Below are 26,021 nucleotides of genomic sequence, written 5' to 3'. Positions count from 1 at the left end.
AACTCCTTATGCTCCAGCCAAATATTATCGAATCTGAAAGGTCCGGGACCCCAAAGAGGGGGGTTAGTATCCAATATCACCGGGCAATGATCCGAAACCACCCGCACACACACCTCCTGTCTGATGAAAGGAAAAAGCATGGACCAATTTCTACCCAAAAGAAATCTGTCCAGCCGACAACAAATAGGATGCTTCCTGAAATTCGACCAAGTAAATTTCCCATTGTTGAGTCTAGGATCCACCAACTTGAGCTCTGTAATTAACTCATTGAAAATTTTCATGCTCCTCGTATTGGAAGTGCTGTTAGCCTTTTCTTCCACCCGACGAACTACATTAAAATCACCCCCCAAACACCATGAATCCCCACAAATAACACTTAAGCCTGCGATCTCATCCCAAAACTCATCCCTATTACCATAGCGCACCGGACCGTAAATCCCTGAGAACCACCAAGGAGGATTACCCTCTGCTTGAACCAGAATGGAAACGGAGAAATTACCCACTAAAGAATCCAAAACCTTGACACATCTAGTGTCCCACACTAACAGAACCCCACCTGATCTCCCAACAGATGGTAAAAGTGCCCAAGCTCTGAATCTAGAACGCCAGATACTACCAACAAAGCGCCTATCCACTTGACTTCTTTTCACCTCTTGAAGGACAAGAATATCTGGATTAATTTTACATACCGTCTCTTTTATAGCCCTCTTCTTTTCGAAAGCACCACTACCTCGAACATTCCAAGAAAGAATCCTCATTTAGACATACCACAACCCCGCTTTTTTTTACTCCCTCCTCCATAATTTATATTAAAGGCCAATTTCTTCAATTCTCTTCTTTTCCTGACATCAGTCAAATCCTGCTTCGGCTCATCATCAACTTCCAAACTTTTTGACACTAACTCCACTCCCATTGCTTTTAGAGTGCCCTCAAAAGAATCACTAAGAACCTCTTGCGAACCTCCCTTTTTCTCACACTGAATATCTTCCTCAGCAAGATTAGAAGGACCATCCATTTTCTCTCGACTTAACTTTCTTTCCTTCCCACTCTTAGGATCCATATTTTCAAAGCTGGGAAAATTTTCCAATCCTTCCTTGTCTTCCCACAAACTGCGTATATGTTCAATAGTGTCCACAGAAAATTGATCTCCCTCCTCAATCAAATCTTCCTCATCCACATCTGAATTTCCACCATCCAGGCTTGCATCGTCGAGGAAAGATCCCCCAAACTCCAGGCCCTTATCAATGGCTGCTTCTTGAGAACTCTCTGTATCAAGCCATCCAATCTCTGCCTCTTTTTCCTCCTCCTCACATCCATTGAAGTGCTTTAACATCCCTGAAGTTTTTTTCCTACTTTCATACACCAAAATATTGCGTGCCTGTGAAGATGCAGAGGGATCTTCCTCTAAGTCCTTCATAAGAACAGAATTAGAAAATTTCTTCTCTGGAAGGGAGAAATCGGTCCAGTAATATGCTGTTACTTTAGATAATTCTTTTGGGCCTTTAGGATGAATTTTTGACAGCTTAGGAGACAAAAAATACTTCAGATCTCCTACTGGGTCCACTTCCGAAAGTACTTTTGGGCCTTCAGGAAATTTTTTTGACAGCATCAAAGCCAAACCCTCACCTGACCTTTCGGCCCATACAGTTCCTTTCCTCACAACCACTTGTTCCTTAAAAAGACTCAACCTCTCGGCCCAGAAAACTAAGCCCAAACACAGCTGCTTAGCCCAACTTCCCCCACTTTTAAAGACTGACAAATCACCACACGTGTCACTTAAATGTTTCTCCCCCCCATGCAGTCCAAGCGATCTTATCACCTTATTATTTTTCACAGCCAAATCATTTTTTATTCTGTTATAAATTCTTGACACCTCAATTGAGCTTAATACTTTCCTATTTGAAAAAAGCTTCTTAACTACTGCACCGTTTCTTCCAGCAATCAAGGGACAAACGTCTGGTTCCTGAAAATCAGGGGAAAAATTGGTTACGTCTTGAATGCCTGTTGTCTCTTCCAGGTGACCCATCCCTAACGCCGCCGAATTGCCGATCACCACTGGACACGTCAGCGCCGCCTCCTGAGCAAAGCACTCTTTTTCTGAACTGGGAAAACCTTTTTTAATTTCCCCAAGCTGTTCTCTATCCTCAACCCCCTTTCTTACCCACAAACTTCGACCACCATCTTTGGGAAGAAAAGGCTGGCCACCCAATTTAAACAACTTTAAAACTATGAAACTTCCTTCGTACCGCAGGGTGATAGAACCTGGAATGAATCCCTTGGAATCTCCAACCAATCTCAGCCGAGCACAAGAAATATCCCTCATCTCTAATGTACCTTTGTCCACCGCCATTAAACCGCCACAAAGATCCCTAATGACCTTAAACACGTGAATGTTCCAAATATTCAGAGGGATGCCTTCAATCCCAATCCAGTTTTGGAAACAACTAACTTTCCTATTTGCCATCTGATTTTTCCAGTTCCAAGGTTGTATAAAAATCTTCTTGTCTCCTGCAATAGTAATCTCCCTTCTACATGTTAGTTCCTGTTGTAATTCTTCATGAGGGCACCAAATAATCATTCTATCATCAGACACAAAAGTTGAATCCACCTTGAATCCTAAAACTTTCAGTATTCCTTCTAAAATCATCTTCCATTGGTGTTGGCTTTTGCTACGAAGCACTAACACAGCATGACCCTTTTTACCCAAATAATTTGTACTGTCACGGCTCCTAAACTTATCATCAACCTCCTTCTCTTCCTTCCCTGCTACCACGGAAGCCCACGACTTTTTAGAAAGACTGGTTTTTTGATTCTTCTCCATCTGTGTAAATCCTGCATGTCTCCCAATCGACCCTTGAAGGAAATTTTTCAATTCCATCCAGCTTGATTCCCAACCTTCATCCGGGATAATGACACATCTAACAGCACTACGAATGAAGGAAGAAACTTTGAGAAAAACTCCTCTGATGTTTCTGAAACATTCAATTGTCACCCTCTGATTGTTGTTCCTGAAAGAGCTTTTGAAACCTTTCCTATTGACATCCTTTAAGGACAACAAACGCCTTATCTCTTCAACCAGCCACCTTGCGCCTTCTAAAGACAGCCTAATCTCGAATCCAGACAGCCTTGTTCTTTCACATAATCGAACTGCCCCTCCATCATTGGTCAAAGTGACCATGAATACCTTGTGCTCTGTTTTGAAACTCCAATAACGATTAAGGGTGTTACTATGATTAACAAGAACGGAATCATTTTTACGTCCAATTCCAGTGGGGAAATGGATATTTTGCTTCACATAACCAGTGGGGTTATGTGAAAAATTCGTATTTTCTCTCATGCTCTCATATTATAAATTCAAACTTCTTATCACAAGAGAGCAAAATAATTATCTATCTTATGTGGTTAATCATTCGTTGTCCTTTGCTTCAGCTTGATAATGTTTCTGCTGGTTTAACTGAATGGAAAGGTCTCTTAGGAGACTATTGGACACGATTCAGCTCTTATTGTGAAAGCACATCCAATGTTCATATCCATCAGGTAATTTTTTATTTATTTTTTCTTCATTGTTAACTATGAGTATATTTTCTCATGTATTTCCTGCATTACATTTACTGGTTTGATTTTTCAGGTGGAGAAGATGTTGGAGAAAAAATTTGGGGAATCCTTGTTTGCTTCTTTACCTGATAGCAACAGGACATGTCCAAGGTATGGCTGTGCTGTCAATTCTATATGAATCTTACTGGTGGAAAATAATTTTTACCTGCTTTTATATCTTGATCTAAGGACTGTGGATGTAGCAACTGGCAACCACTATTAACTGATACAAATATCCTTCACATGCACACTTTGCATTAACAATGTCTTTCATTGGACATTGGTGACTACAATTTTCATTAGTTTGCATGTATTTTGATGAGTGTAAAGACTTCAATAAATACAATCGATGAATAGCTTATGCTCCTATTGACAATTTAATTTTAGAGAATGAGGAGTGAATACATTTTAATGTATCTATTGACTGATGGGCTCTGAAAAGATCTGAAACTGATGGTTAAGTGTAGTTTTTAGAGAGTAGGAACTTCTCTTTTCATCTTATTTCACAGCAAGAGAATACATCGTATTTAGCAGAGACAAATCTGCCTAACAAACAATCAGGAAAATCCCTTGATTATAGGAGAGAATATCTCTCACGAAATCAAGGTATAAAACTTAAAGATATATTCTGATAACATACTATCATAATTATTACAAATAAGAAAAGTAATAACTGATCACAGCTGTAAAATACAGTGTTAGGATATGGATTATATGAGAGTTAGCCATTAGCAGTGCTAGCTGGCTGTATTGTAGAGGACAGGTGGCAGAACTATTAAGATAATTCTAGAATTTGTTAGGACTGTTCTAGTTTGTTAAGCCTTAATAAATAGAGAAGGAATTGATAGTAGTGGGTGTGGAATATTTTGTAACTGTGGGAATCCTTTTGAATTCAATTGGAGGCTCAAGGGATCCTCGAATTTCCCCTTCTATCTTTAGTTTTCTTGTATTTTCTGAGATTGAATTGTAATGGAGAAGGCTCAATAGACATATTCAGAAATTAGTTCTGATCATACATGTGTATTATCACCTAGAATCAAGGATAATTTCAACACTACCCTAACGTTGGGTTGTAAATATTAGTTAAACCCAACTTGGACTTAAGATTTTCGAATTTGATTCTGGGTAGAGCCTTGGTAAGAATAATTGCTATTTGAAGTCCTGTTGGAGTGTAGATCAATGAAATATTCCCTTCCTCCAATTTTTCCTTAATGAAATGCCGATCAATCTCCACATGTTTAGTTCGATCATGGTGAACAAGATTTTTTGCAATACTAATGGCAGCTTGATTATCACAATACATCTTCATAGGTCCTTTAACTAAGATTTCACCTCCATTCATCTTGCGATACTGTAGTACCTTGTACACAATGTTCATGTGATATTCCCTTGTATTATTCATAAACTGACTTACAGTACTAACAACAAAGCCTATATACGGTCTGGTGAGACAGGTAGATAAGCTTTCCTACTAGTCTTTGATATCTTTCTGTCTACTGGGGCATTCGTATCCTCTAAGCTGAACTTGATGTTGCAATCCATGGGAGTATTTGTTGGTTTACTCCTTAGCATGTCAGTTTCTTTTAGTAAGTCTAGAACATACTTCCGTTGATTCCTTTCCTTGATCGAGCAACTTCCATTCCTAGGAAATATTTGAGATTTCCGAAGTCTTTGATTTTACTCTCTTTTGCTAACAAATCTTTGAGTCTGCACAGTTCTTACTCATGATCACCAGTCAATTTAATATCTTCCACATATACAATAATTATTGCTATCTTTCCTCCATTAGAGTGTTTAACAAACAATGTGTGGTCTGGTTGAGAGTGGCCATATCTTTAAACAGCCTTGGTGAAACGATCAAACCAAGCTCGTGGAGATTGTTTAGAGTCTGTAAAGAGAGTTATTAAGTTTGCATCCTTTGTACTAAACCTTGAGGAATGTCCATATACACCTCTTCTTCCAAATTGTCGTTAAGAAATGTATTCTTAACATCGAGTTGATGTAGAGCCCAATCTTGATTAGCAACCAATGACAATAATTATTTGATTGTGTTTAATTTTTGTAGAAATATTAGATAGGCATATGTTTTATCTTATTGTAAATAGCTAGAGTATATTGTACAACTAAGTTTAGGTTGTAATTTTTTTTTTCTTATTTTTACTTGTCTAGATCTTTGTATTCAGCCTATATATAGGTCATTCTATTCATCAATAAAATCAGGTTAGATGTATTATTCACACAAAAACGACATGGTATGAGAGCATTAGTAGTCCAAAAATTGGAAAGTTCCAATTTTTTTTTTCTCTGCCTTTTCTCAAAAAAAAAAAAAAAAAAAAAAAAATTTTAGGATTTTGAACTCTTGAGCTCAACCTTAGAAAACCATTTTAGGGTGATCTTCTACTCTCACCTCCTACACTGGCAGCTTGCTACACCTTCGGCCAGCAAAACCCCGAAGTCCGATGCCTAGCAGAGCTGCGCGTGAGCCCCACGCGCCGCCTCCATCTCCGACCATTCTCCCACATCCGCGGCGGGAGTTGGTGCGTGCAGCACCCCGACAACGAGTTTTTCCGATGATGTCTTCATCGACACTCCCTCCTGCTTCCACGATTTCATCAAAAAAAAAAAAAAATCAATCCTCACAAGCATATTCCAGCCAACTCTTTCTTAAAAAGTCAATCTCTAAAATACCAGCTTCTCAAATCAATGGCTGTTACTCAACTTCTTCAATCAGCCAAACCCACTTGACAATCAGCTGCTCATGTCACCACTTCTTCTCACAAAGTGAGCCACTTCTCAAAGGACAAAATTGATGCAACTCCGACACCTCTTGGGCAGTTTATGCAGCAGCCAAATGGTAGTCACCTGCACAGGGGTTAGTAAAAACAGGAAAATATGTGAAGAAATGGTAAAAACAGGAAAATGTGTGAAGAAATGGTGAGTTTCTGTATTGATTTAGCTAGGAATTCGAGAGCCTAGATCTCTCCCACAAGGGGTTGCACCCTATCAATTACAACATAACCACTACTGAACTCCTCCCCTAACATTTATCCTCATTCCACTATACAACTCTGCACCCTCACACACACTAACATTACCCTCATAACAGATTAGCTAACCTCTCAACTAACTATCCTCTTCAGACACCTTACTGTTGCCTTTCCTGTTCCTGCGTGTGTATACAAAGGTCACTGGTGGTCTATCAATACCGTTGGCCACAAGTCTCACCTCGTCCTCAAGGTGAAATTCAGGAAATTGGTTTTGGATTACCTGGAAATCCTCCCAAGTTGCCTCAAATTCTGGTAGGTTTGCCCATTTTATAAGAGCTTGTGGTGCTGCCTTATGAGTGCCTGGCCTTACTACCAGCACCTTCTCTGGTTCCAAAATCCATTCCAGCTCCGCAGATAGCCCTGGAGGCAGGTCAGTAGCATGTTGATGCGGACCCAATGCGGCCTTGAGCATGGAGACGTGAAAAACTGGATGGATGGATGCATCAGGTGGGAGCTGGAGCTTATATGCTGCTGTACCTATTCGGGCAGTAATGGGAAAAGGACCAAAGTATCGTGGAGCCAACTTTTCATTCAGCCTCTTTGCTACTGTCCGTTGCCTGTACGGTCTCAATTTTACATAAACCTTGTCTCCTACTCCAAACTGAACATCTTTTCTCTTCCTATCTGCTTGGACTTTCGTTTTCTGTTGGGCTCGATGAAGATTCTGTTTTAACAAATTCAGTATGTCATCCCGAGCCTGCAAGTTTTGCTCCACTGCCGACACTCGAGTGCTTGCTGGTTCAAAGCGTATAAGGGGTGGAGGGTCACGGCAATACAATGCTCTAAATGGTGTCATTCCAGCTGAAGAGTGAAAGGCTGTATTGTACCAATATTTCGCCCAAGGAAGCCATTTGGACCATTGATTTGGCTTGGAGCTCACAAAACAACGGAGATAAGTTTCCAAGCATCGATTAACTACCTCCGTTGCCCATCGGATTGAGGATGGTAAGCTGTGCTATGCTTAAGCTTAGTGCCCTGCAAACGAAACAACTCCTTTCAAAAAAGACTCAAAAAAATTGTCTCTGTCTGAGACGATGGATTGAGGGATTCCATGTAATTTGACGATCTTGCGGACAAATGCAACAGCTACTGAAATGGCTGTAAAAGGATGTTGCAGCGAAACAAAATGACTATACTTACTCAAACAATCGACCACCACTAATATCGAGTCAAAGCCATTTGAAATCGGTAATCCTTCAATAAAGTCAAGCGATATATCCTCCCAAACCTGTTCTGGAATCGGCAATGGTTGCAACAAACCAGCAGGAGATTGAGCAATATACTTGCTCCGTTGACACACTACGCACTCAGCGACAAATTTCTGGACATCTCTTCGCATTCCCGACCAGTACAAGTCACTTGCAAGCCTCTGAAAAGTTTTAAAAACCCCCGAATGTCCCCCCATACTACTGCTGTGATATTCCTGAAGGAGTAGGGGTATAAACAGCGATGTGGCTGGTAGTACCAAACGTCCCTTGAATTTGAGGCAGCGTTGAACCAAGGAGTATCCCCCGCTGTCCCGACCATCTTTTAGGTCCTGCACTACCTTAGATAGAGTTGGATTTGAAGCAATATGTGCTTGCAAGTCCGGTATTGACAGCACATTAGGAATCGAAATTGCAGCCAACGAAATTTCAGTATGCATTCTTGATAAGGCATCAGTTGCCTTATTTTCCAGCTCAGGCCTGAACTGAATCTCAAAGTCATAACCAAGCAGCTTGGTTAACCATTTTTGGTGCTCCGTTGCTACCAATCTTTGCTCCAACAAGTACTTGAGGCTTCGCTGATCCGTCCTAACCAGAAACTTACGTCCCAGGAAGTATGGTCTCCATTTTTGTATTGCTAATACAATCACCATTAACTCCCGCTCATAAATCGACTTAGTTTGCGCTCTTGGAGACAAGACTTGACTGTAAAAAGCTATGGGCCGTTGGATTTGCATTAGCACTGCTCCCAATCCCAATCCCGACCCCAAGGCATCGGCTTCCAAAATAAAAGGGGTTGTAAAGTCAGGTAATGCCAATATAGGCACTATGCACATGGCATTTTTGAGCTGAGCAAAGGCCACTTGAACGGTTGGGGTCCAACCAAAAGCGTCCTTCTTGAGCTGATTCGTTAAGGGCCGAGCAATGTGCCCATAACCTTTTACAAATTTGCGATAATACCCTGTTAGGCCTAAGAATCGCCTTAGCTCTTTGATCGATTTAGGTGTTGGCCAATTCACCATTGCCTCCACTTTGCTCGGGTCCGCTGCCACCCCATTGGCCGAGATAACATGACCAAGATATTCTACACTTGCTTGAGCGAATAAGCATTTTTTTCTGTTCGCATACAAACAGTGATGAGCCAACTTATCCAAAACTAGCTCTAAATGGCATAAATGGTTCTCCAACGATGAACTATAGATCAAGATGTCGAAAAAAAAACCAACACAAATTTCGCAAAAACTCCCGGAACACCTCATTCATGAGCCCTTGGAACGTAGCAGGTGCGTTAGTGAGGCCAAAAGGCATGACCAGAAATTCGTAATGGCCTTCATGTGTACGGAATGTCGTCTTCTCAATATCTTGCGCTGCCACCCGAATTTGATGGTACCCTGACTTCAAGTCCAACTTAGAGAATACTTGTGCTCCGTGCAACTCATCCAACAATTCGTCAATCACTGGAATAGGAAACTTGTCAGCCACCGTCTCCCTATTCAGAGCCCGATAATCCACACAAAATCTCCAACTTCCATCCTTTTTCTTGACTAATAACACCGGGCTCGAGAATAGACTTGTACTCGGCCTAATGATCCCTGCTTGAATCATCTCCAACACCAATCTTTCTATTTCATCTTTTTGCACTTGAGCATATCTATAAGGGTGCACTGAGACTGGCACAACTCCTCTCAAGTTAATGGTATGTTCTCGTGCTCTACTTGGAGGCAAACCAGTTGGCATAGAGAAAACCTTACTGTAGCGTTGAAGAAGGTGTGCTACCGCTGGTGGAAGCTCCTGGTGACTCTACAGCCGCTGTCTGTAGCGTTCCCATATGAACCCAAAATCCCATTCCCTCATGTTCCACCGTATGTATCATCGCCTTCAAAGAGATAGGCGATTTACATAAACTCGGGTCTCCTTGTAGTGTTACCCAAACCCCGTCCATCTCAAAACGCATCATCATTGTTCTCCAATTTACTTTCATATTCCCCAAAGTCTCTAGCCACTTTATACCCAAAATAACATTTGCACCTCCCAGTTCCAGTGGAAGAAAATCTGTGACCACTCTCAATGCTCCCAAGTCCAACTCGAGTTGAGCACATATACCCTCGGTACGCACCTTTCCCCCCGTCCCCAAAAGGATGCCATAACATGTTGGAGTGATCAGAATGCTTACTGCATTCACTACTTCCATGGGAATGAAGTTGTGGGTTGCTCCACTGTCAATAAGCACCGTTACGGGTTGCTGCCCAATGTGACCAGCCAGCTTCATCGTATGAGCAGATGAAATACCCACCAAAGAATTTAAGGACAGTGTAGCCAATGTCTCCTCCGACCCCATTGCCTCCTCCGAATCTGGTGTTGGGGGTGGTGATTCTGATGGAGATATAAGCTCCTCCTCATCCAAGGTCAATAAAACCTGTAAGAACTTTTGCTCACACTCATGACCCCTATGGAACTTCTTATCACATTTAAAACAGACCCCCCTTGCCTTCTTATCTTGGTACTCGGCTTCCAACAACCGACGGGTAGGATGGGACTTCGTATTCTTGGAGACACTCGAAGTAGAATTCGGAGGGGAAGGTGTGTTACTCAGCGAAGCTGGATTCAAGGATCTAGCACCGAATGGGTGCATGATTGCTCGGTATGGTGTGATTGGGCTGAGATTTGGTCTGGCTATTGGGACCCTAGAGCCCTGGCCTGGTGCGAAAAACTGGTGCCCTTCTTCAACCCTTTGGGCCGTCTCCATAATCTGGGCCAAGCCCACGGGTTGCAAGATATGCAGAGCCCCTATAATTTCTTCCTTCAGCCCCTTCACAAAACTCCCCTCCAGAATATGTTCATAACTTCCGACACCCGTGAAGTTAAGGCTTCCCATTTCAGAGGATAGTCCCGGACGCTGGTCGTCTGCACCAGGGACATGAATTCCTCCAAAGGAGACCCAACTGGAACCGCTCCGAATCGCAGAAGAATTCTCTGTTTCAGCGTAGCCCAAGACGTCACCGACCTCCTCTAATTTTCCCATTGAAACCAAGTCAATGCATCACCCTCCAACCCCACCACCGTTGCTTCCAACATCTGAGCTTCCGACAAACGGGTCAACAAAAAATATCTCTGAGCTTTATATATCCACCCATCTGGATTATCCCCCGAGAACAATGGAAGTTCCATCCTAGGCGGTCGAAAATCCATACCCAGAGCTTGGGTTGTGTAACGCGAGTCCATAGGAGCCGACGACAGTGTTGGAGTTTGGCCCGACGCCGATGGAGTCGAAGTCATTGGCGGAGTCGGAACCGTTGGTGAAATTGGAGTGGGATTTGATGAAATATCGTTGTCCACAGCTCGTTGTTGCCGGTCTTCACTTGCCTTGCCTGTCAGCTTTGTGAGTCAACATATGCACAGTCTTTGTGAGCACTTGGAAGCAGTGTATTGTATTCTAAGGTATCTAAAAATGACACCAGGTCTCGGTTTGCACTTCATAAAACACAACAACCGAGACTTAGAAGTTTACATAGACTTTAGTGACAATCAACCAGTGGTTATTGCACCTATATTTAGGGTAATTTAGTCACTTGGTGCAGCAAAAAACAGTTTGTGGTCTCAAGGAGTAGTGCGGAATCAAAATATCGTGCTTTGGCCTTAGGTATTTTTGAAGGAATGTGGATTAAAAGGCTTATGAATGAATTGAGGTGACTCTCCTGAGTCCTTTAAAATGTACAATAATGGTTAAACTGCAATTAGCATTGCTAAATATCCGATTCACCATGACAGAATTAAACATGTTGAAATAGATAGACACTTTATTTTTGAGAAGGTGAATTCAAAGATCATTGAGCTTAACTACATTCCTATAAAGAAACAGATTGCCGACATCCTAACAAAGGCCCTACCAAGAAAAGTTTTGAAGAATTCAATTCCAGGCTGGGTTTGTATAACATATACAACTCAACTTGAGGGGGGAGTGTAGAAATATTAGATAGGCATATGTACAAAATCTAATTTCTACTGCATTGCCCCCAGAGTTTTCTAAATGTCATCGATTGGCTGCTCCAACACCAGAATGTGTTGTACTACCTCTTTTCCCCCTGCAATCTCTTTGGATAATCTCTCTCTCTTGACACTTCCAACTCCTCCTGCCATTCCTCTTGCACCACGTCTAGTCTCTCCTCAAGTGCTTCAACTTTACGCTGAACCATTCTCCTCAGAATTGGACTGCTCTGATACCACTTGTTACGTTTCTAGCAGTAGGAAATATTTGAATTGCTGCAATTAACCAAGAACAACTACCAATCTGAAGCTTAATAGTAGCCTCAGTATAGAATCAGCTTGTATTGCTCAGAAACAAAGAAATACAATAATAAAAGGAAAGGAAAACCACCAGAGATTCGAGAGCCTGGTCTCTCCCACAATCCACAAAATTCCCATGACCTCTCTCCTCTCCCACTACTCCCTTTATTACACAAAGCAGTAACTAACTAAAGCACTATCTCTCCTATTAGTCAGCACCAATTCCCTCAGCCCCATACACGTCACTCAGCCCCTCTTCTATTTTTCTTTCTTACATAAGTATATTTCATTAATGGCCTATCAGTTTACTTACTGACAGTAAGTTAAAATCCAAATTTGGTACCAAAAGAACAGAGTCAATAGTGAGATTTTTTTTTAAATAAATACTGAACCAGTTTCAGCCACTTTGGATATAGTGCCATCAGCTATTCGAACAGAGAAATTACCCGAACACGGTTTATAATATTGTAAAATTGATGCATCTCCAGTCATGTGGTATGAAACACCTGAGATAACAATCCAAGTATTGGTCTGTTCCTTTTTAACCTTTAAGGCATTTAAAAATTTACTTCTCTGTGCCAAGGACCCAGTTCCAATAGTGTAGTTGGTTGTTGTTGCTTCATGCTGGCTTAACAACTTTTGTAAAATCTCTATTTGCTCCTTGTTGAAACCTTTTGAATCAGATATAGCACTATCTTCAACAGTAGTTTGGTTGGCTCCTGTGTTTAGTCATTTGTTGGCCAAGATTTGGGATCATTTACCATGTAGTTTTTAGAGAGTAGGAACTTATCTTTTTATTTCTTATTTCATAGCAAGAAAATACATTGTATTTATCCTAGAGAGCAGAAACAAATCTGCATAACAAATAATCAGGAAAATCCCTTGATTACAGGAGAGAATATCTCTCGCGAAATCAAGGAATAAAACTTAAAGATTGTAGAATTAGTCGTATAAAGATTGATTCATGGGCTGTTTAGTCTGGTCCTATTTTGTAGGATAGTAGTTAGTTAGTTCCTATCTTTTCTATTGTAAATTCTTTATATATAGTGCTGTAACTTATTCATTCATTTAAGGTTGAATATATAAGAGTTTTCTCCTAATTAATTGCTTATATGGTATCAGATTTAACGCAGTCTTTTGGTTGAGAAAATTTGAATTATTTTGGAATGAGCGGGACAGATGGATCTGATGTCTCCTTGGACACCAATCAATCAAATCCCACAATCACTCCCACCGACCTTCCAACCACCAACGTTACTTCCACAAATCTCACTCCAATCAACCATACTCCCATCGATGGTAATTCCTTACCTTTCCAAATCACAAGCTTCAAATTGAATGGCCGGAATTACCTTCAATGGTCCCGGTCAGTTCAACTCATCATTCGAGGAAAGGGTCGTTTTGGCTATCTTGATGATTCCATTCCTAAACCAGCTTTTACTGATCCAACGTTTGCTTCTTGGGACATCAACAATTCCATGGTAATGACGTGGCTTCTACACTCAATGGACGACTTTGTTGCTGAAATTTATCTTCTTTACTCGACAGCAAAAGCAATATGGGATGTTGTTATTTTAGCATATTTAGATTTGGAGGATTCTTCGCAAATGTTCGATTTACGACATCGCTCTCGAAATCTGCGTCAAGATGAAGGTACAGTCACTCAATATTACAGTTCTTTAATCAAACTTTGGCAGGAACTTGACCTCTTTACCCAGCCCATCTGGACTGACACTACAAATCAGGAGATCTATTGGAAATTACTCGCCACAGAACGAACCTATGATTTTTTGACTGGTCTGAATCCTGTTCTTGATGATGTCCGTAGTCGTATTCTGAGCCATAAGACTCTCCCGACTCTTGACTCTATTTTTTCGGAGGTTCATCGTGAAGAGCAACGTCGCCGTATTATGCTTGGTGGTCCCTCTGCAAGTTCTGCTCTGACCCTTAATTCTGATGCATTTGCCATGGCTGCTCGATCTTCTGGTTCCTGTCCGCCTCTTTGGTGTACACACTGTAGTCGGCCTCACCATACCAAAGAATCATGTTGGAAGCTCCACGGTAAGCTTGCTGATTGGGTTCCACGCAACCAGTGCCAGAATAATGGTCCTAAGCCTCCGACTTCATCCAAATCAGATGTCGCGACCCCCAAATCTGACACAGTTGCTTCCTCCTCCATGACCTTCACTCAAGCCCAACTTGAACAGATTGGCCAATTGTTCTCCTCTTCTAAATCATTGATGGCTCATGGTATTACCTCTTTCGCTATGACTGAGTCAGATACATTGGGTGAGTTTTGGATTATTGATTCAGGAGCTTCTGAGCATATGTCGGGTTCTCGTAATATTTTCTCTTCATATAAACAATATCTTGGTACTCGTACTGTTACTTTGGCAGATGGATCTATATCACCCATCGAAGGAATCAGATCTATCAATTTTAATTCCCATTTCGTGTTACACAATGTTCTATTCGTTCCCAAGTTGTCATATAATTTGCTCTCCATTAGCAAATTAACTCGAGACTCTAATTGTGTGGCTAATTTCTCAAAGAATTTATGTGTTTTCCAGGATCAGGACTTGGGGAAGATGATTGGGCGTGCTGTTGAAGTGGCTGGATTGTACTACTTTCCATGTGCTCCTTCTGTAGTTAGTTGTTATCAAGCTGTCCATGAATCTGCCTCTTCCCAGCGTCACCACCAAATAAAATTGCTTCATCATCACCTTGGCCATCCTAGTTTCTCCTATATGCGTCGTTTGTTTCCTTCATTATTTCTTTCCTCGGATAATTTTGTGTGTGAAGTTTGTCAATTAGCTAAACACACTAGAATTCCTTTTTCAATTCATTCTTATAATGCATCGAAACCTTTTTCTCTTGTTCATAGTGACCTATGGGATCCTTCAAAAATTTCTTCTATTTCAAATAAAAGGTGGTTTATTACATTTATTGATGATCATTCTTGTGTTTGTTGGATATTTCTTTTACGTGACAAATCTGAAGTTGTGCATATATTTGAACAATTTTTTAACATGATTTTCACTCAATTTGACACTCGTATTCAAATTCTTCGAACTGATAATGGAACTTAATATTTTAATTTCACTCTTAATGTTTTTTGTTCAAATAAAGGTATCATTCACCAAAGTTCTTGTGTTGATACACCACAACAAAATGGTGTCTTTGAGAGGAAAAATCGGCATCTACTAGAGGTTGCTCGTGCCTTACTTTTTACTAGTAATTTGCCTAAACACTATTGGGGGGATGCAATTTTAACTGCATGCTATTTAATAAATCGATTGCCATCTCGGGTTTTAAAATTTAAAACTCCAATTTCTGCCCTACATGAATGCTTTCCAAAAAGTCATTTTTTCTGATCTTCCTTTACGTATTTTTGGCTGTAGTGTCTTTGTTCATGTTCATTCTCATCTTAGGTCTAAATTGGATCCTAGAAGTCAAAAATGTGTTTTTGTTGGTTATTCCTCTACACAAAAGGGTTACCGGTGCTATTCTCCTCACAAAGAAAATATTTTATTTCTCGAGATGTCACCTTTTTTGAACATCATTTTTTTTATTCAGCTTCTTCTACTCAGAAAATGTCTCTCGAATTTTCGATCCTCTCTGGTTCAGCTCCACACGATTGGGAATATTTTTGGAATTCAAATCCACCTCCTAATTTGGTTCAGGGGGAGACTTTATTGCCCCAAAATCAGGAACAAAATCAAGATAATCATAATATTCCAGAAAATATTTCTAATTTGAATTCAAATCAAATTAATCCAAATATTTCCAATAATATCCCACAGATTTCGCAAAATATCTTTGATTTTTCTGATTTGAATCAAAATATTCCACAAATTCAGAAAGTTGAGCCAAATCAGGGAGCTGACTTAATTTTTTCCCCTGCCCATGAATCTCGAAATTCTGATGAGGAAAGTTCTCAATTGCCAGCACCTGTTGCACCACAAATTTCTCCTTTTTCCTTTAACTTACAGCAGAAGAAAGCACATAGAAAGTATCTCCAATCCGACACCTCCAGCACACCAATCATCTGTCTCGAATTTAGATCCTGATAACACTGAATTGGATATGCCAATCGCTCTGTGTAAAGGTACTCGTTTGTGTACTATAAAACATCCTATATCAGATTTTTTGGGCTATTCTCACTTATCTAGATCTTTGCAAGCTTTGGTAACTAATCTCTCGGAAACAAAGATACCAAAAAATATTGAAGAAGCGTTTCAACACAAATAGTGGCATGCAGCAGTCTGTGAAGAGATCAAAGCCTTAGAAAAGAATGGTACATGGGAAATAGTCAGCCTACCAGTAGGGAAAGATCTAGTTGGGTGCAAATGGGTCTTTACAATTAAGTACAAGAATGATGGATCAGTTGAAAGGTACAAAGCGCATTTAGTGGCCAAGGGGTATACACAAACTTATGGCATAGATTACCAAGAGACTTTTGCTCCTGTGGCTAAAATCAATACTATCCGAGTGTTGTATCACTTGCAGCCAACTTAGATTGGCCTTTTTTTCAACTAGATGTCAAAAATGCCTTTCTGAATGGTGATTTGACAGAAGTATACATGGATCTGTCACTGGGGTTTAACAAGGATAAAAAGGGTTAAGTTTTTCGTCTAAAGAAGGCTCTCTATGGTCTAAAGCAATCTCCTAAGGCTTGGTTTGATAGGTTTACCAGAACAGTTCTGCAGTTAGGCTACAAACAAGCTCACACCGATCATACTATGTTTCATCACAGAATTAAAGACAAGATTGCTATACTAATAGTTTATGTGGACGACATTATAATCACTGGTGATAATCTTGAAGAAATAGACAGGATCAAAAAGCACCTTGTAGCAGCTTTTGAGATGAAGGATCTTGGGAAACTAAGATTTTTTCTTGGAATGGAGGTTGCTTGAAGTTAAGATGGAATATTTGTTTCACAGCGAACATATATTCTAGACTTGCTAGGGGATACATGATTAATGGGATGCAAACCTGTTGATACTCCTATGGATCCGAATGTCAAACTAGAGGCAAATCCAAAGGACTCACCTGTTGACCGAGGTATGTTTCAGCGGCTGGTTGGAAGATTAATTTATCTTGCACACACCAGGCCAGATATTGTATTTCCTGTGAGATGTATTAGTTAGTTCATGCATTCACCGTACCAATGTCACTTAGATGCTGCGAACCGTATATTAAGTATCTAAAGGGAACTCTTGGTGGAGGATTAATGTTCAGAAAACATGCTAAAAGGAGTATTGAAGTATTTGTTGATGCTGATTGGGCAGGCTGTCCGAATGATCGAAGGTCTACTTCTGGGTATTGTTCTTATGTTTTTGGAAACCTGGTTACTTGGCGAAGTAAGAAGCAGACTGTGGTAGCAAGGAGTAGTGTTGAAGCTGAACTCTGTTTCATTGCTCTTGGTATATGTGAAGCTCTTTGGCTGAAGCATCTTCTTGAAGAAGTACACATACTAAAACAAGGTCCCATAACTGTTTGGTGTGACAACAAGGCTGTAATCTCAATTTCGCACAATCCTGTTCATCATGATAGGACAAAGCATGTTAAAATTGATCGTCACTTTATAAAGGAAAAGATTGATGAAGGGATTCTTGAGGTTTCCTACATTCCTACTTCACAGCAGACTGCAGATATTCTTACAAAAGCTCTCTTTAAGCCTATGTTTGAACGATTAATAGACAAGCTTAGGATGTATGATATATATCATCCTGAGGGGAGTGTAGAATTAGTTGTATAAAGATTGATTCATAGGCTGTTTAGTCAGGTCCTATTTCGTAGGATATTAGTTAGTTAGTTCCTATTTTATCTATTGTAAATTCTTTATATATAGTGCTGTAACTTATTCATTCATTTAAGGTTGAATATATAAGAGTTTTCTCCTAATTAATTGCTTATAAAGATATATTCTGATAACATACTATCAGCATTATTACAAATGAGAAAATTAATAACTGATCACAGCTGTAAAATACGGCTGTAATATCACCTAAAATCAATGATAATTTCAACATTAAGTAATAGCAAAGTTTTATGCAAAATGTATTGTGTAGAAATATTCTTGTCCTCTCTATTTTACATTTCTGAATTGCTTTTTAAAAATTCTCTACTTTTATTTTTCCGTTCTTTGCATAATGGTTCTTAGATGGTTTTAAATTTTTTCCTTTTCAAGGTTGGCGCTAATCATTTTTTAGGGGGGGCATGATTTCTATTATTCCTCTTTAATGGGGAATGTCTATGCTGCCTAATTAAATGCTTATTTATTTATTTTAAATTTTAATTAGTCTATTTCATGGTTTTGCTTCTTAGCTGTTTTGAGGGCACATTGGTTTTTAAAGTCAGTCGATTCGGTGCCGGCTACTTTATTGGCTGCGATCAACACCCAAAATGCAAGTAAGTTCGGAGCATTTTATACTGCCTGATAATATGTTGTCTTTGGCTCCTTTGTGTGCATAGGTTTCGGGGGACAACTTACTGTATTCAGCTAACTGTTCTGTATGCCATTAGTTGCTTGCTTTACGCTTGTGGTATGTATTCTCCAGTCACACGAAGAAGTTAGTTATTTAAATAAACCTTTGGACTGGATTTCAGTAGAAATGACTGGACAGGAATATTTTGTCTTATACAGTGTCTGGTGCACTTTGATAAATTTTAGTATATAGATTAGTATGTTTTCTTTAAAAATTTAGTAATAGTTATGAAGTTAATTTGAAACTTACAAGTTGTCAAAATCATATCGTCAAAAGAAGAATAAAATGATAAAACAAACAATAAGATGAAAGGAAGATTACATAACGAGTAAAGCTGGTTAAGGAAGGAAACACTTAAACATTGTTAAATCCACTTCACTAAGAAACAAAAGAATTACAAGAGTTTATATATAGCTTCAGCCGCTTAGCTGAGTCCTACAAAGTAGGAATTCATAAAAAGAGGTAGAACTAAACAACCTGATCCTTAAACTAAAATTGGATAAGCTCTTAATCAAAATCAAATTTTAAGATGAATAACAAATTAAGCAAGCAATTTGGATAATTCGAATTTCTTATAAATCCTAATTGCTTCTACAGTCAGTGGCTTCTTTTTTTTGTTTTTTTCCTCAAATTCAGTAACTTGAATTTGATGTTAGCTTTGACTAATATTAAAGCACCTGGTGGTCCGAAAAAAAGAAAGAAAGAGAAAGAGCTGGACTTTAAACCTGTCATTTTGATACTATTTTCTTTAGAGTTGAAATCATCAGTAACCATAGAATTGTCTGTCAATATTGGATAATGTTTCCCATGATAATTTGGCTTGGAGCTAACCCTGCTGGATATAGCTACTCTCATAGTTCATTCTGTACCCAAGAAAAAAGAAACCATAAAAAGGAACACAGTAATTCAATGGTTATCCTTTGACTTACATTGTATGAGTTAAGATTGTTATGATATCCAGTAAATAATATAAACCACAATAACTGTCTCTCTCACTCTCAAGCCTCAGTTTTCAAATGTCTTTAAATTAGAGATGAATTCCACTACTGTAGAGAAGACAAGAAAGAAAATACTGAGATATTTTTGTCTTGATTTTTGTGAGCACCAAATAATGTAGGTCTTTTATATATTATGAAAGCAAGAGCACGTTTCATGTCAATTTTTTACTCCAATTTTCTTGCCACGACATTAATTCAAGAACTAAATTTGTTGGTTGTTTGCTTGCTTGGGAGTAAGGTACATCGCTAAGACATTATATGGGGAAGATGATGATGAGGAGGAAACACCTCAAAACAACCTCGTTATAGAGGAGCCAAAGTTGCTAGGGCTCAATCCAGCTTCCAATGAAAAGGTAGAATTTTGATCTTTGTATCAGCTGAAATGAAGTCTTTCTTTTTTCAGCTTCCAACCTCGTCATAATATGTTCCGTGCATGAGTTGACAGAGCACACTTTCTGCAGATTCTTTTGAAGAGCGGTCCTTATGGATTTTATGTACAGCTTGGTGAGGATAGGAAGGGCTTCTTGCCTAAAAGAGCTTCCCTTTCCCATGTATGTAAAGCAGAATACATATTGAATCGTGTCTTACCTGGAATTCCTATCCTATGTATTTGATTTGATTTGATTTTGTCCTTGTTTAATTTTTTGTGGGGAAATTAATACGTTTTCCAGATAAAGGACGTTCAATCTGTTAAACTTGAAGATGCCCTTGAGTTGCTTCGCTATCCGGTGACACTGGTTGTTTTTCGCTCTCCTAAACTTGCTCCTGTCTTATTTTGCTCAGTCTCAACGGATCTCTAATTTCCTTTTCTTGTCATCTCCTACTAGGGTTCCCATCCAGCCGATGGACAGCCGGTGGTGTTAAAATTGGCAAAGGGCGGGCCTGTTGTTAAATATAGAAGGAGTTTTGTTACAGTTCCTAAGGTATCTTTCCATTTATTATTAGTCTTCTCTTGAATTGTGTTCTCCCTACATTTTCTCAGATTTATACCCAGTTGGATGTGTTGGTGACATGAGATTCATATGCAGAATGTGAAACCAAATGAAGTCGACCTAGAGAAAGCATTGAAGTATTTAAATGGTCCCGATGTAAGACAATCTGGTCGACCTAAGGCCAAATCGAAGGCTGAAGCAGCCGTTGAGGCCTTGTAGTCATTCTCGTGAGATGCACAGGGAGGGAAGCACAAGCTTTTCTGATCCGTGACCAACTATTGTCACAAACCCAAGGCAACTCTTGTTTTTTGTTGGTGGTGAGTTGACTATGCTATACAAGGGAACCAGTCCACTTTAGATGCTTGAGATTCTTTTTCACAGCTAGAAGGGGTACAGGACAAAAACATTCTTTTGTAAGTTTTTGTATTTATTTATATAGATATCATTCGCGACAAAAAAAAATTATATAGATATCATTTTGTCTAGGTGGATTTTTTTCTTTTTACAATTTAATTAGCCTTTTCCGGGTGATGCAAGGCTCAGTTGAGATTGATATTCTCAAAAAATTTGAGTCATTGAAGGAAGATGTTAATAAATATTTCCATAAGCAATAAACTGTGAACCAGAACTAGTGTAACAATATATCTATAAATATTTATATTATATGTAATACTGATCTGTGTGGCTGTGATACTATTTTTCACTCTTCGACCAAAGATAGTGAAATTGCTTAACACTAGTTCATATCCATCCATTAGCATTTTTAGAGTTTAGATGGTCTTTGCAATTGAAAAACGAACATTGTTGCCTGTTTGAGATTTTTATGTTTTAATTTTATTTTAAAAAAAGACCCTGTATATATGTATATTTCTAAAATTTATGTACAATACTTACCACAGAATATTCGGTTGTTAATTTGTTTATGAGCAGAACAACTCTAGTCTATACCTAAAATGATCATTCAGGCCAAACTATATTCACGTCTGTAGCTTAAAAAGTACCTAACTTCTTTGGTTCCGGCATCTCTGGCTTACGTCGTAGCATAGTTATTTCAACTTTCAGTAAAGGCCAAGTAGTTTAGTCAAAACTCGAAAGGTGGTGTTGTGTAATCGCGAATATTACCAGAAGTGGAGGAAGAGAAACCACATCCTCATGTGTGCCATGGAAACCTTGTAAGCATTTCTCGGTACTTCGTACAATATGGCATATAACACTAATTATATGAACTCAAATATATGTAGTCAACTCTCTAACAAAATTACTCGTTTACCATGTGTTGTTACAAGCCTTTCATGGTTATATATATTTGGTTTCTTTCGACTATGACACAATACTGGATGATGGGGTTCTTGAGCTAGCAATTGAGCTTGTAAATGAGTTACTATCCTGCCAAAAAAAAGGCATAAAATATCATGTAAGTGACAAATAAAACATCACTAATACTTTGTCTGCAAGTCTCCAAGGTACTAAATCAAAATATTCTGAACTTTCAAAATAATGTCTTTCTCCATTTCAAAAAAAGAAAAAAAAAATCATTTCTTCTAGCCAAAATGTGTAGGTGAATGGAATTAAGACCCTTTTACGCTTAGAATTTGGGGTATACCTAGAGTTCCTGCTGATTTTGTGTGCTAGCTAATGATAAAGAGATTGAAGGAGGCTGGTTCTGCTAGTGATTGTAAACAGTGAAACAAAGGTTGAGAGCAATGTTAAACTTACTACAGAGACTTGGCTGTGGTTGAATCCTGGACTTTCATCGCCAGCCAACAATGTTAGCTGCATATTATCTTCAGCAAGCGCTCTCAATCTGTTGAGTTCTGGGAGGATAACGTTGCCAAGGTCTGGTCTATCTTTTCGTCTTAGCTCTGCACACTTGAGAGCCAGTTTACCAAAGCTTAAAGCTTCCTCATGGGGCCAATCTGGCACAGCTGGATCCAACATCTCAGCAAAAGTCCCTTTTTCTATAGCCCTTTCCACATGATGAGTCAATCCCATTGCTGATTTTGCTGTTATAAGTTGTAAAAACATGATACCTAGGGAGTATATGTCAGACTTCACACCAAGCATTCCAGTTTGCTGATATTCTGGATCAATATAGCAGAAAGTTCCTGCAGTGGATGTCATGCGGTATTGGGTCACATTATCGGCAATTGATGGGGGCACTAGCCTGGCCAGGCCAACATCACTAATCTTGCTAACGAAGTTTCGATCAAGCAGGATGTTTGCTGGTTTAAGGTCACGGTGCACAAGTGGCTCTGGCTTTGTTTGGTGGAGGAACAATAAGCCAGTGCCAATTTCAGCTGCAATTCTAAACCTGAGTTGCCAAGAAAGAGGACGGGTGTTTCCTCGACAGAAGAGACGGTCTTCCAAACTCCCATTAGCCATGAACTCATAAACCAAGCAGCCAAAATCTGGGCACGCTCCCAGAAGGAGCACCATGTTAGGATGCCTTATGCAGGTCAGAACTTCAACCTGTACATCATTATTTTTTATAAGCAAAGTCAACTTAAGTTAAGAAGAATCAATCATAGTTTTTCTCTGGATTCAAATTTTCTATAACATTTGTATACCTCTTGCTGAAACTGTGATCTTCCTTGAGCTGCATCTGGACGAAGAACCTTAATAGCTGCAGGTGTATGGTCAAGATAACATTTGTATACAGGCCCATAACCTCCTTCTCCAATCTTGCGGGATTTATCGAAAAACCCTGTTGCAGCTTCTATCTCTTCAATTGAGTACCTTCTGTACCTTAGATCTGTTTTTGACAGAGCTTCAATTGCTTTCCTCCTCTCTTCTGATTCTTTGATTGCTTTCAATTCTGCATTGACTCTTTTTTGTACTTCAAGGTCTGCAATTCTTCTAGCAGCTTCTGCAGCCTCAATGGCTGCTTTGGACTTAGCTCTCTCCTTTTCTGCGATTGCCAGCGCAGCTTCCTCCGCAAATCTTGCTTCTTCCAATCTCCTCTCTTCATCATTTTTCCAGCGTTGGAGTTCTATGGCCTATATAGATATATATACATAGAGCAAACATTAGATTAAACATTCCATGAAATCCTCATATGCCGGCTATTCTCATATGGTTAGCTATGCAATTTCTTATACCTTCTGTTTAGCTGAGAGTGCTTCCTTGCATGCTGTACTATACATTTCCATTGTTTGCTTAAGTTCAAGCTTTAGCCTCTTCATTTCAGCCTCCACATCTTCCTGTGATTTGAGATTAAATGTCATTTCTATTTTCATCACTTTAGTTTCAAATGTCAATATTGCCATCATTCCCCGCACCAGCACTAATGATGATAAGTAAACAAAATGAGTTGATATATATGCCCTTACCATGGCTGGTGATGAAGATGATAATAAGTCACTCTCTTGAGAAAATGAAGAAAACTCAGATGGAGACAAGGTATCCTCTGACCTACGTCCATTCGGCAAAGACTCAAAGCTGTGGTTAAAGTCAAATTCTGTACCGATTGACATCCTAGGAGAGGTCTTTGCTGAGTCTACGTTCTCATTGAATAAGGGATGTATTATGCGGTCAAGACTTGGCCTTCCAGAGCTAACAAAAGATATGTCACTGTCTAACATAGGAAGTTCCCCATATGACTTTCCATTTGGCCCTCTTCTGCTTGTAAATGGAGACCTGCTTCCAATACCATATTTAATATTCAATATTCAATACATAGAATGCTAGCTATCTATATAACCTTTGCTTTGCCCATTATTATGTTCATAGACACACTCACACTAAAAAATGTTATTGTTTCTCTTGTTGTAATACACAGTATAGTGTTATAATTAGTACTGACCTGAAGTATTCAATTTCATCATAGGATCTTCGTAGTGGGTCTGGTGGCTTCTCGAAAGCAGCTGATATAGAAGATGGAGGATACAAGAAATGAGCAAAAACAGGATATAAAAGATTCAGAGGTAAAGTATATAGCATGTAATGTAAGAGGAGGTGAGATTGTATAAAAAGAAAACTGACCTTTTGTAGTAGGTAGGGAAACTTGTATCTCCTGTGGCTCATTAGATTTTGGGCTTGATTGTTTCATTATTTGAGCTCGTAAGGTAGAGTTGGCCGGAGCTGGCCGCATGGCAGATCTCATTGACTGAATCTTTCCCTTTGATATGACATACACATTGCAAAAATCAGGTGCCCCTTTTCCCACGCTACCAGGAATATCTGTCATCTTGAATCTACAAATCAAAGGAAAAAAGGAAAAAGAAAATCACAACATAAGAAAATGTTAATGATAAACCTCTTCTAGGCTAGGCATTTATTTGCTTGATCAAAACATCCAAGCGACAATATTATAGACACATAATGACACATTGAGTTTCTAGTCATTTATGGTTAGAACAATAAGTATGCTATTTTAATCAGTGAATAATCAGGTGTCTATAAGAAGGTTTTTTAAGGTAGTTAATTACGTACCTAAGGAAGCCCGTTTTGACCGAAGCACCAAGAACCAAATTCTCGATTGCCGCCTGGGAAACGTACTCAATCAATGCTTTAGCTACATCTACGTCTTCTAACATGATGTCTTTGCATTGTATCTAAATAAATAAATAAATAAATAAAGCAGATACTACGTACACACGCATATATAGATATATTTAGAACAACTTTACATAAACTTGATACTTTGTCACTTACATCTTTACGGGAACAAAAACATCGAAAAGGAAGGAACAGCTCCCTTGTCTGGGGATCAGGTTCTTTGGAAATCAGTGAACAATCCTCTGCCACCTCTGCATAGCAAAAAAAAAAAAAAGCAGACACAAACAAACACATAAAATTAGTATTTTATAGCATACATAAGGATACTTAAAAAAGGTGAAATCCCAGAAAGAAAAACGATTGACTTATTATGTGAATATCTATACATGCATGCATGCGTGTATAATTTGTATAAGTGACTTGCGTACTTGTAGAAAAAGAAGTTGAAGAGTTGGAGCCGTGTTGTTTGAGCTTGACGTGAATGAGAACAACAGTTTGTCCCCTTTGGAGAATATTGTCAATAGCCCATTTAAGGGCATTTTGGCTGTTCTTGTCTTTGTCTATGGCCACTGCCACCAATCCATTCCCTCCTTTTCTCTCGGAATGGTGTTTTGGAAACCACATTTTCTCTTAATTTTAACTTCTTTTTTTTGGGTTTTCTTTCGTTTTTTTCTTTTTATATAAGTTGTTGTTTAATTTCTCAAACAACAACCAAACAAAAGAAAACCCAAAAGACAATATCAAATCAGGTTCTGTATTTTTTTTGGAGAGATCGGCAGAGAGAAAGGCTTTACAGTTCTTGTGTGTGTGTAATTAAACAGGAACCATCCACGATTGTTGTGGCTAATAAAAACCAGGTATATAGCAAAAATAAAATCTTTTGTTTTGCCTATATATAATCCTTTTTTTGAGTCTTCCGACTATATAAAGAAAGCCATGTTTGTGGCATAAATAACACTAGTTTTGACTA

The 26,021-nt window shown here is 39.1% G+C and overlaps 2 protein-coding genes across 3 annotated transcripts in view; one reads left to right on the top strand and one right to left on the bottom strand.

The window, feature by feature from the left end:
- Positions 1 to 24,699, top strand: part of LOC133803876 (uncharacterized) — a 52,390-nt gene extending 27,691 nt beyond the window's left edge. The window contains exons 15-23 of one of the 2 annotated variants that reach the window (XR_009878184.1): positions 3,430 to 3,537; positions 3,629 to 3,705; positions 18,464 to 18,547; positions 19,861 to 19,975; positions 20,084 to 20,173; positions 20,294 to 20,359; positions 20,450 to 20,545; positions 20,651 to 20,967; positions 24,381 to 24,699. Coding sequence is in view for 1 of the 2 variants with exons in the window: in XM_062242019.1 (XP_062098003.1) it covers positions 3,430 to 3,537; positions 3,629 to 3,705; positions 18,464 to 18,547; positions 19,861 to 19,975; positions 20,084 to 20,173; positions 20,294 to 20,359; positions 20,450 to 20,545; positions 20,651 to 20,773 (759 nt within the window). In the remaining variant the exon portion in view is untranslated. Of the gene's footprint in view, positions 1 to 3,429; positions 3,538 to 3,628; positions 3,706 to 18,463; positions 18,548 to 19,860; positions 19,976 to 20,083; positions 20,174 to 20,293; positions 20,360 to 20,449; positions 20,546 to 20,650; positions 21,294 to 24,380 lie in introns of those variants that run through there. The other variant, XM_062242019.1, reaches the window with a different exon arrangement.
- Positions 22,087 to 25,738, bottom strand: LOC133803877 (U-box domain-containing protein 35). The gene is made up of 9 exons (XM_062242020.1): positions 25,444 to 25,738; positions 25,208 to 25,281; positions 24,986 to 25,107; positions 24,536 to 24,747; positions 24,357 to 24,417; positions 23,884 to 24,190; positions 23,653 to 23,754; positions 23,122 to 23,550; positions 22,087 to 23,023 (listed from the first exon to the last, which is right to left on the bottom strand). The coding sequence occupies exons 1-9, from the start codon at positions 25,673 to 25,675 to the stop codon at positions 22,187 to 22,189; spliced, it is 2,376 nt and encodes a 791-aa protein (XP_062098004.1). The 5' UTR covers positions 25,676 to 25,738; the 3' UTR covers positions 22,087 to 22,186.
- Between the last annotated feature and the right edge of the window lie 283 nt (positions 25,739 to 26,021).

Source organism: Humulus lupulus, chromosome X, assembly GCF_963169125.1.
Source record: "Humulus lupulus chromosome X, drHumLupu1.1, whole genome shotgun sequence".
In the NCBI taxonomy this organism is placed as follows: Eukaryota; Viridiplantae; Streptophyta; class Magnoliopsida; order Rosales; family Cannabaceae; genus Humulus; species Humulus lupulus.
The sequence above is the reverse complement of the archived record's forward strand: the minus strand, read 5'-3'. Positions and strand labels throughout refer to the sequence as shown.

Coding starts and splice junctions, on each gene's coding strand:
- LOC133803877 (XM_062242020.1), bottom strand. CDS start 25,675: ATGTGGTTTCCAAAACACCATTCCGAGAGAAAAGGAGGGAATGGATTG. Junction 24,191..24,356: donor GATGAAATTGAATACTTCAG/GTCAGTACTAAT, acceptor TATTGGAAGCAG/GTCTCCATTTACAAGCAGAA. Junction 23,755..23,883: donor CATCTTCATCACCAGCCATG/GTAAGGGCATAT, acceptor CTCAAATCACAG/GAAGATGTGGAGGCTGAAAT.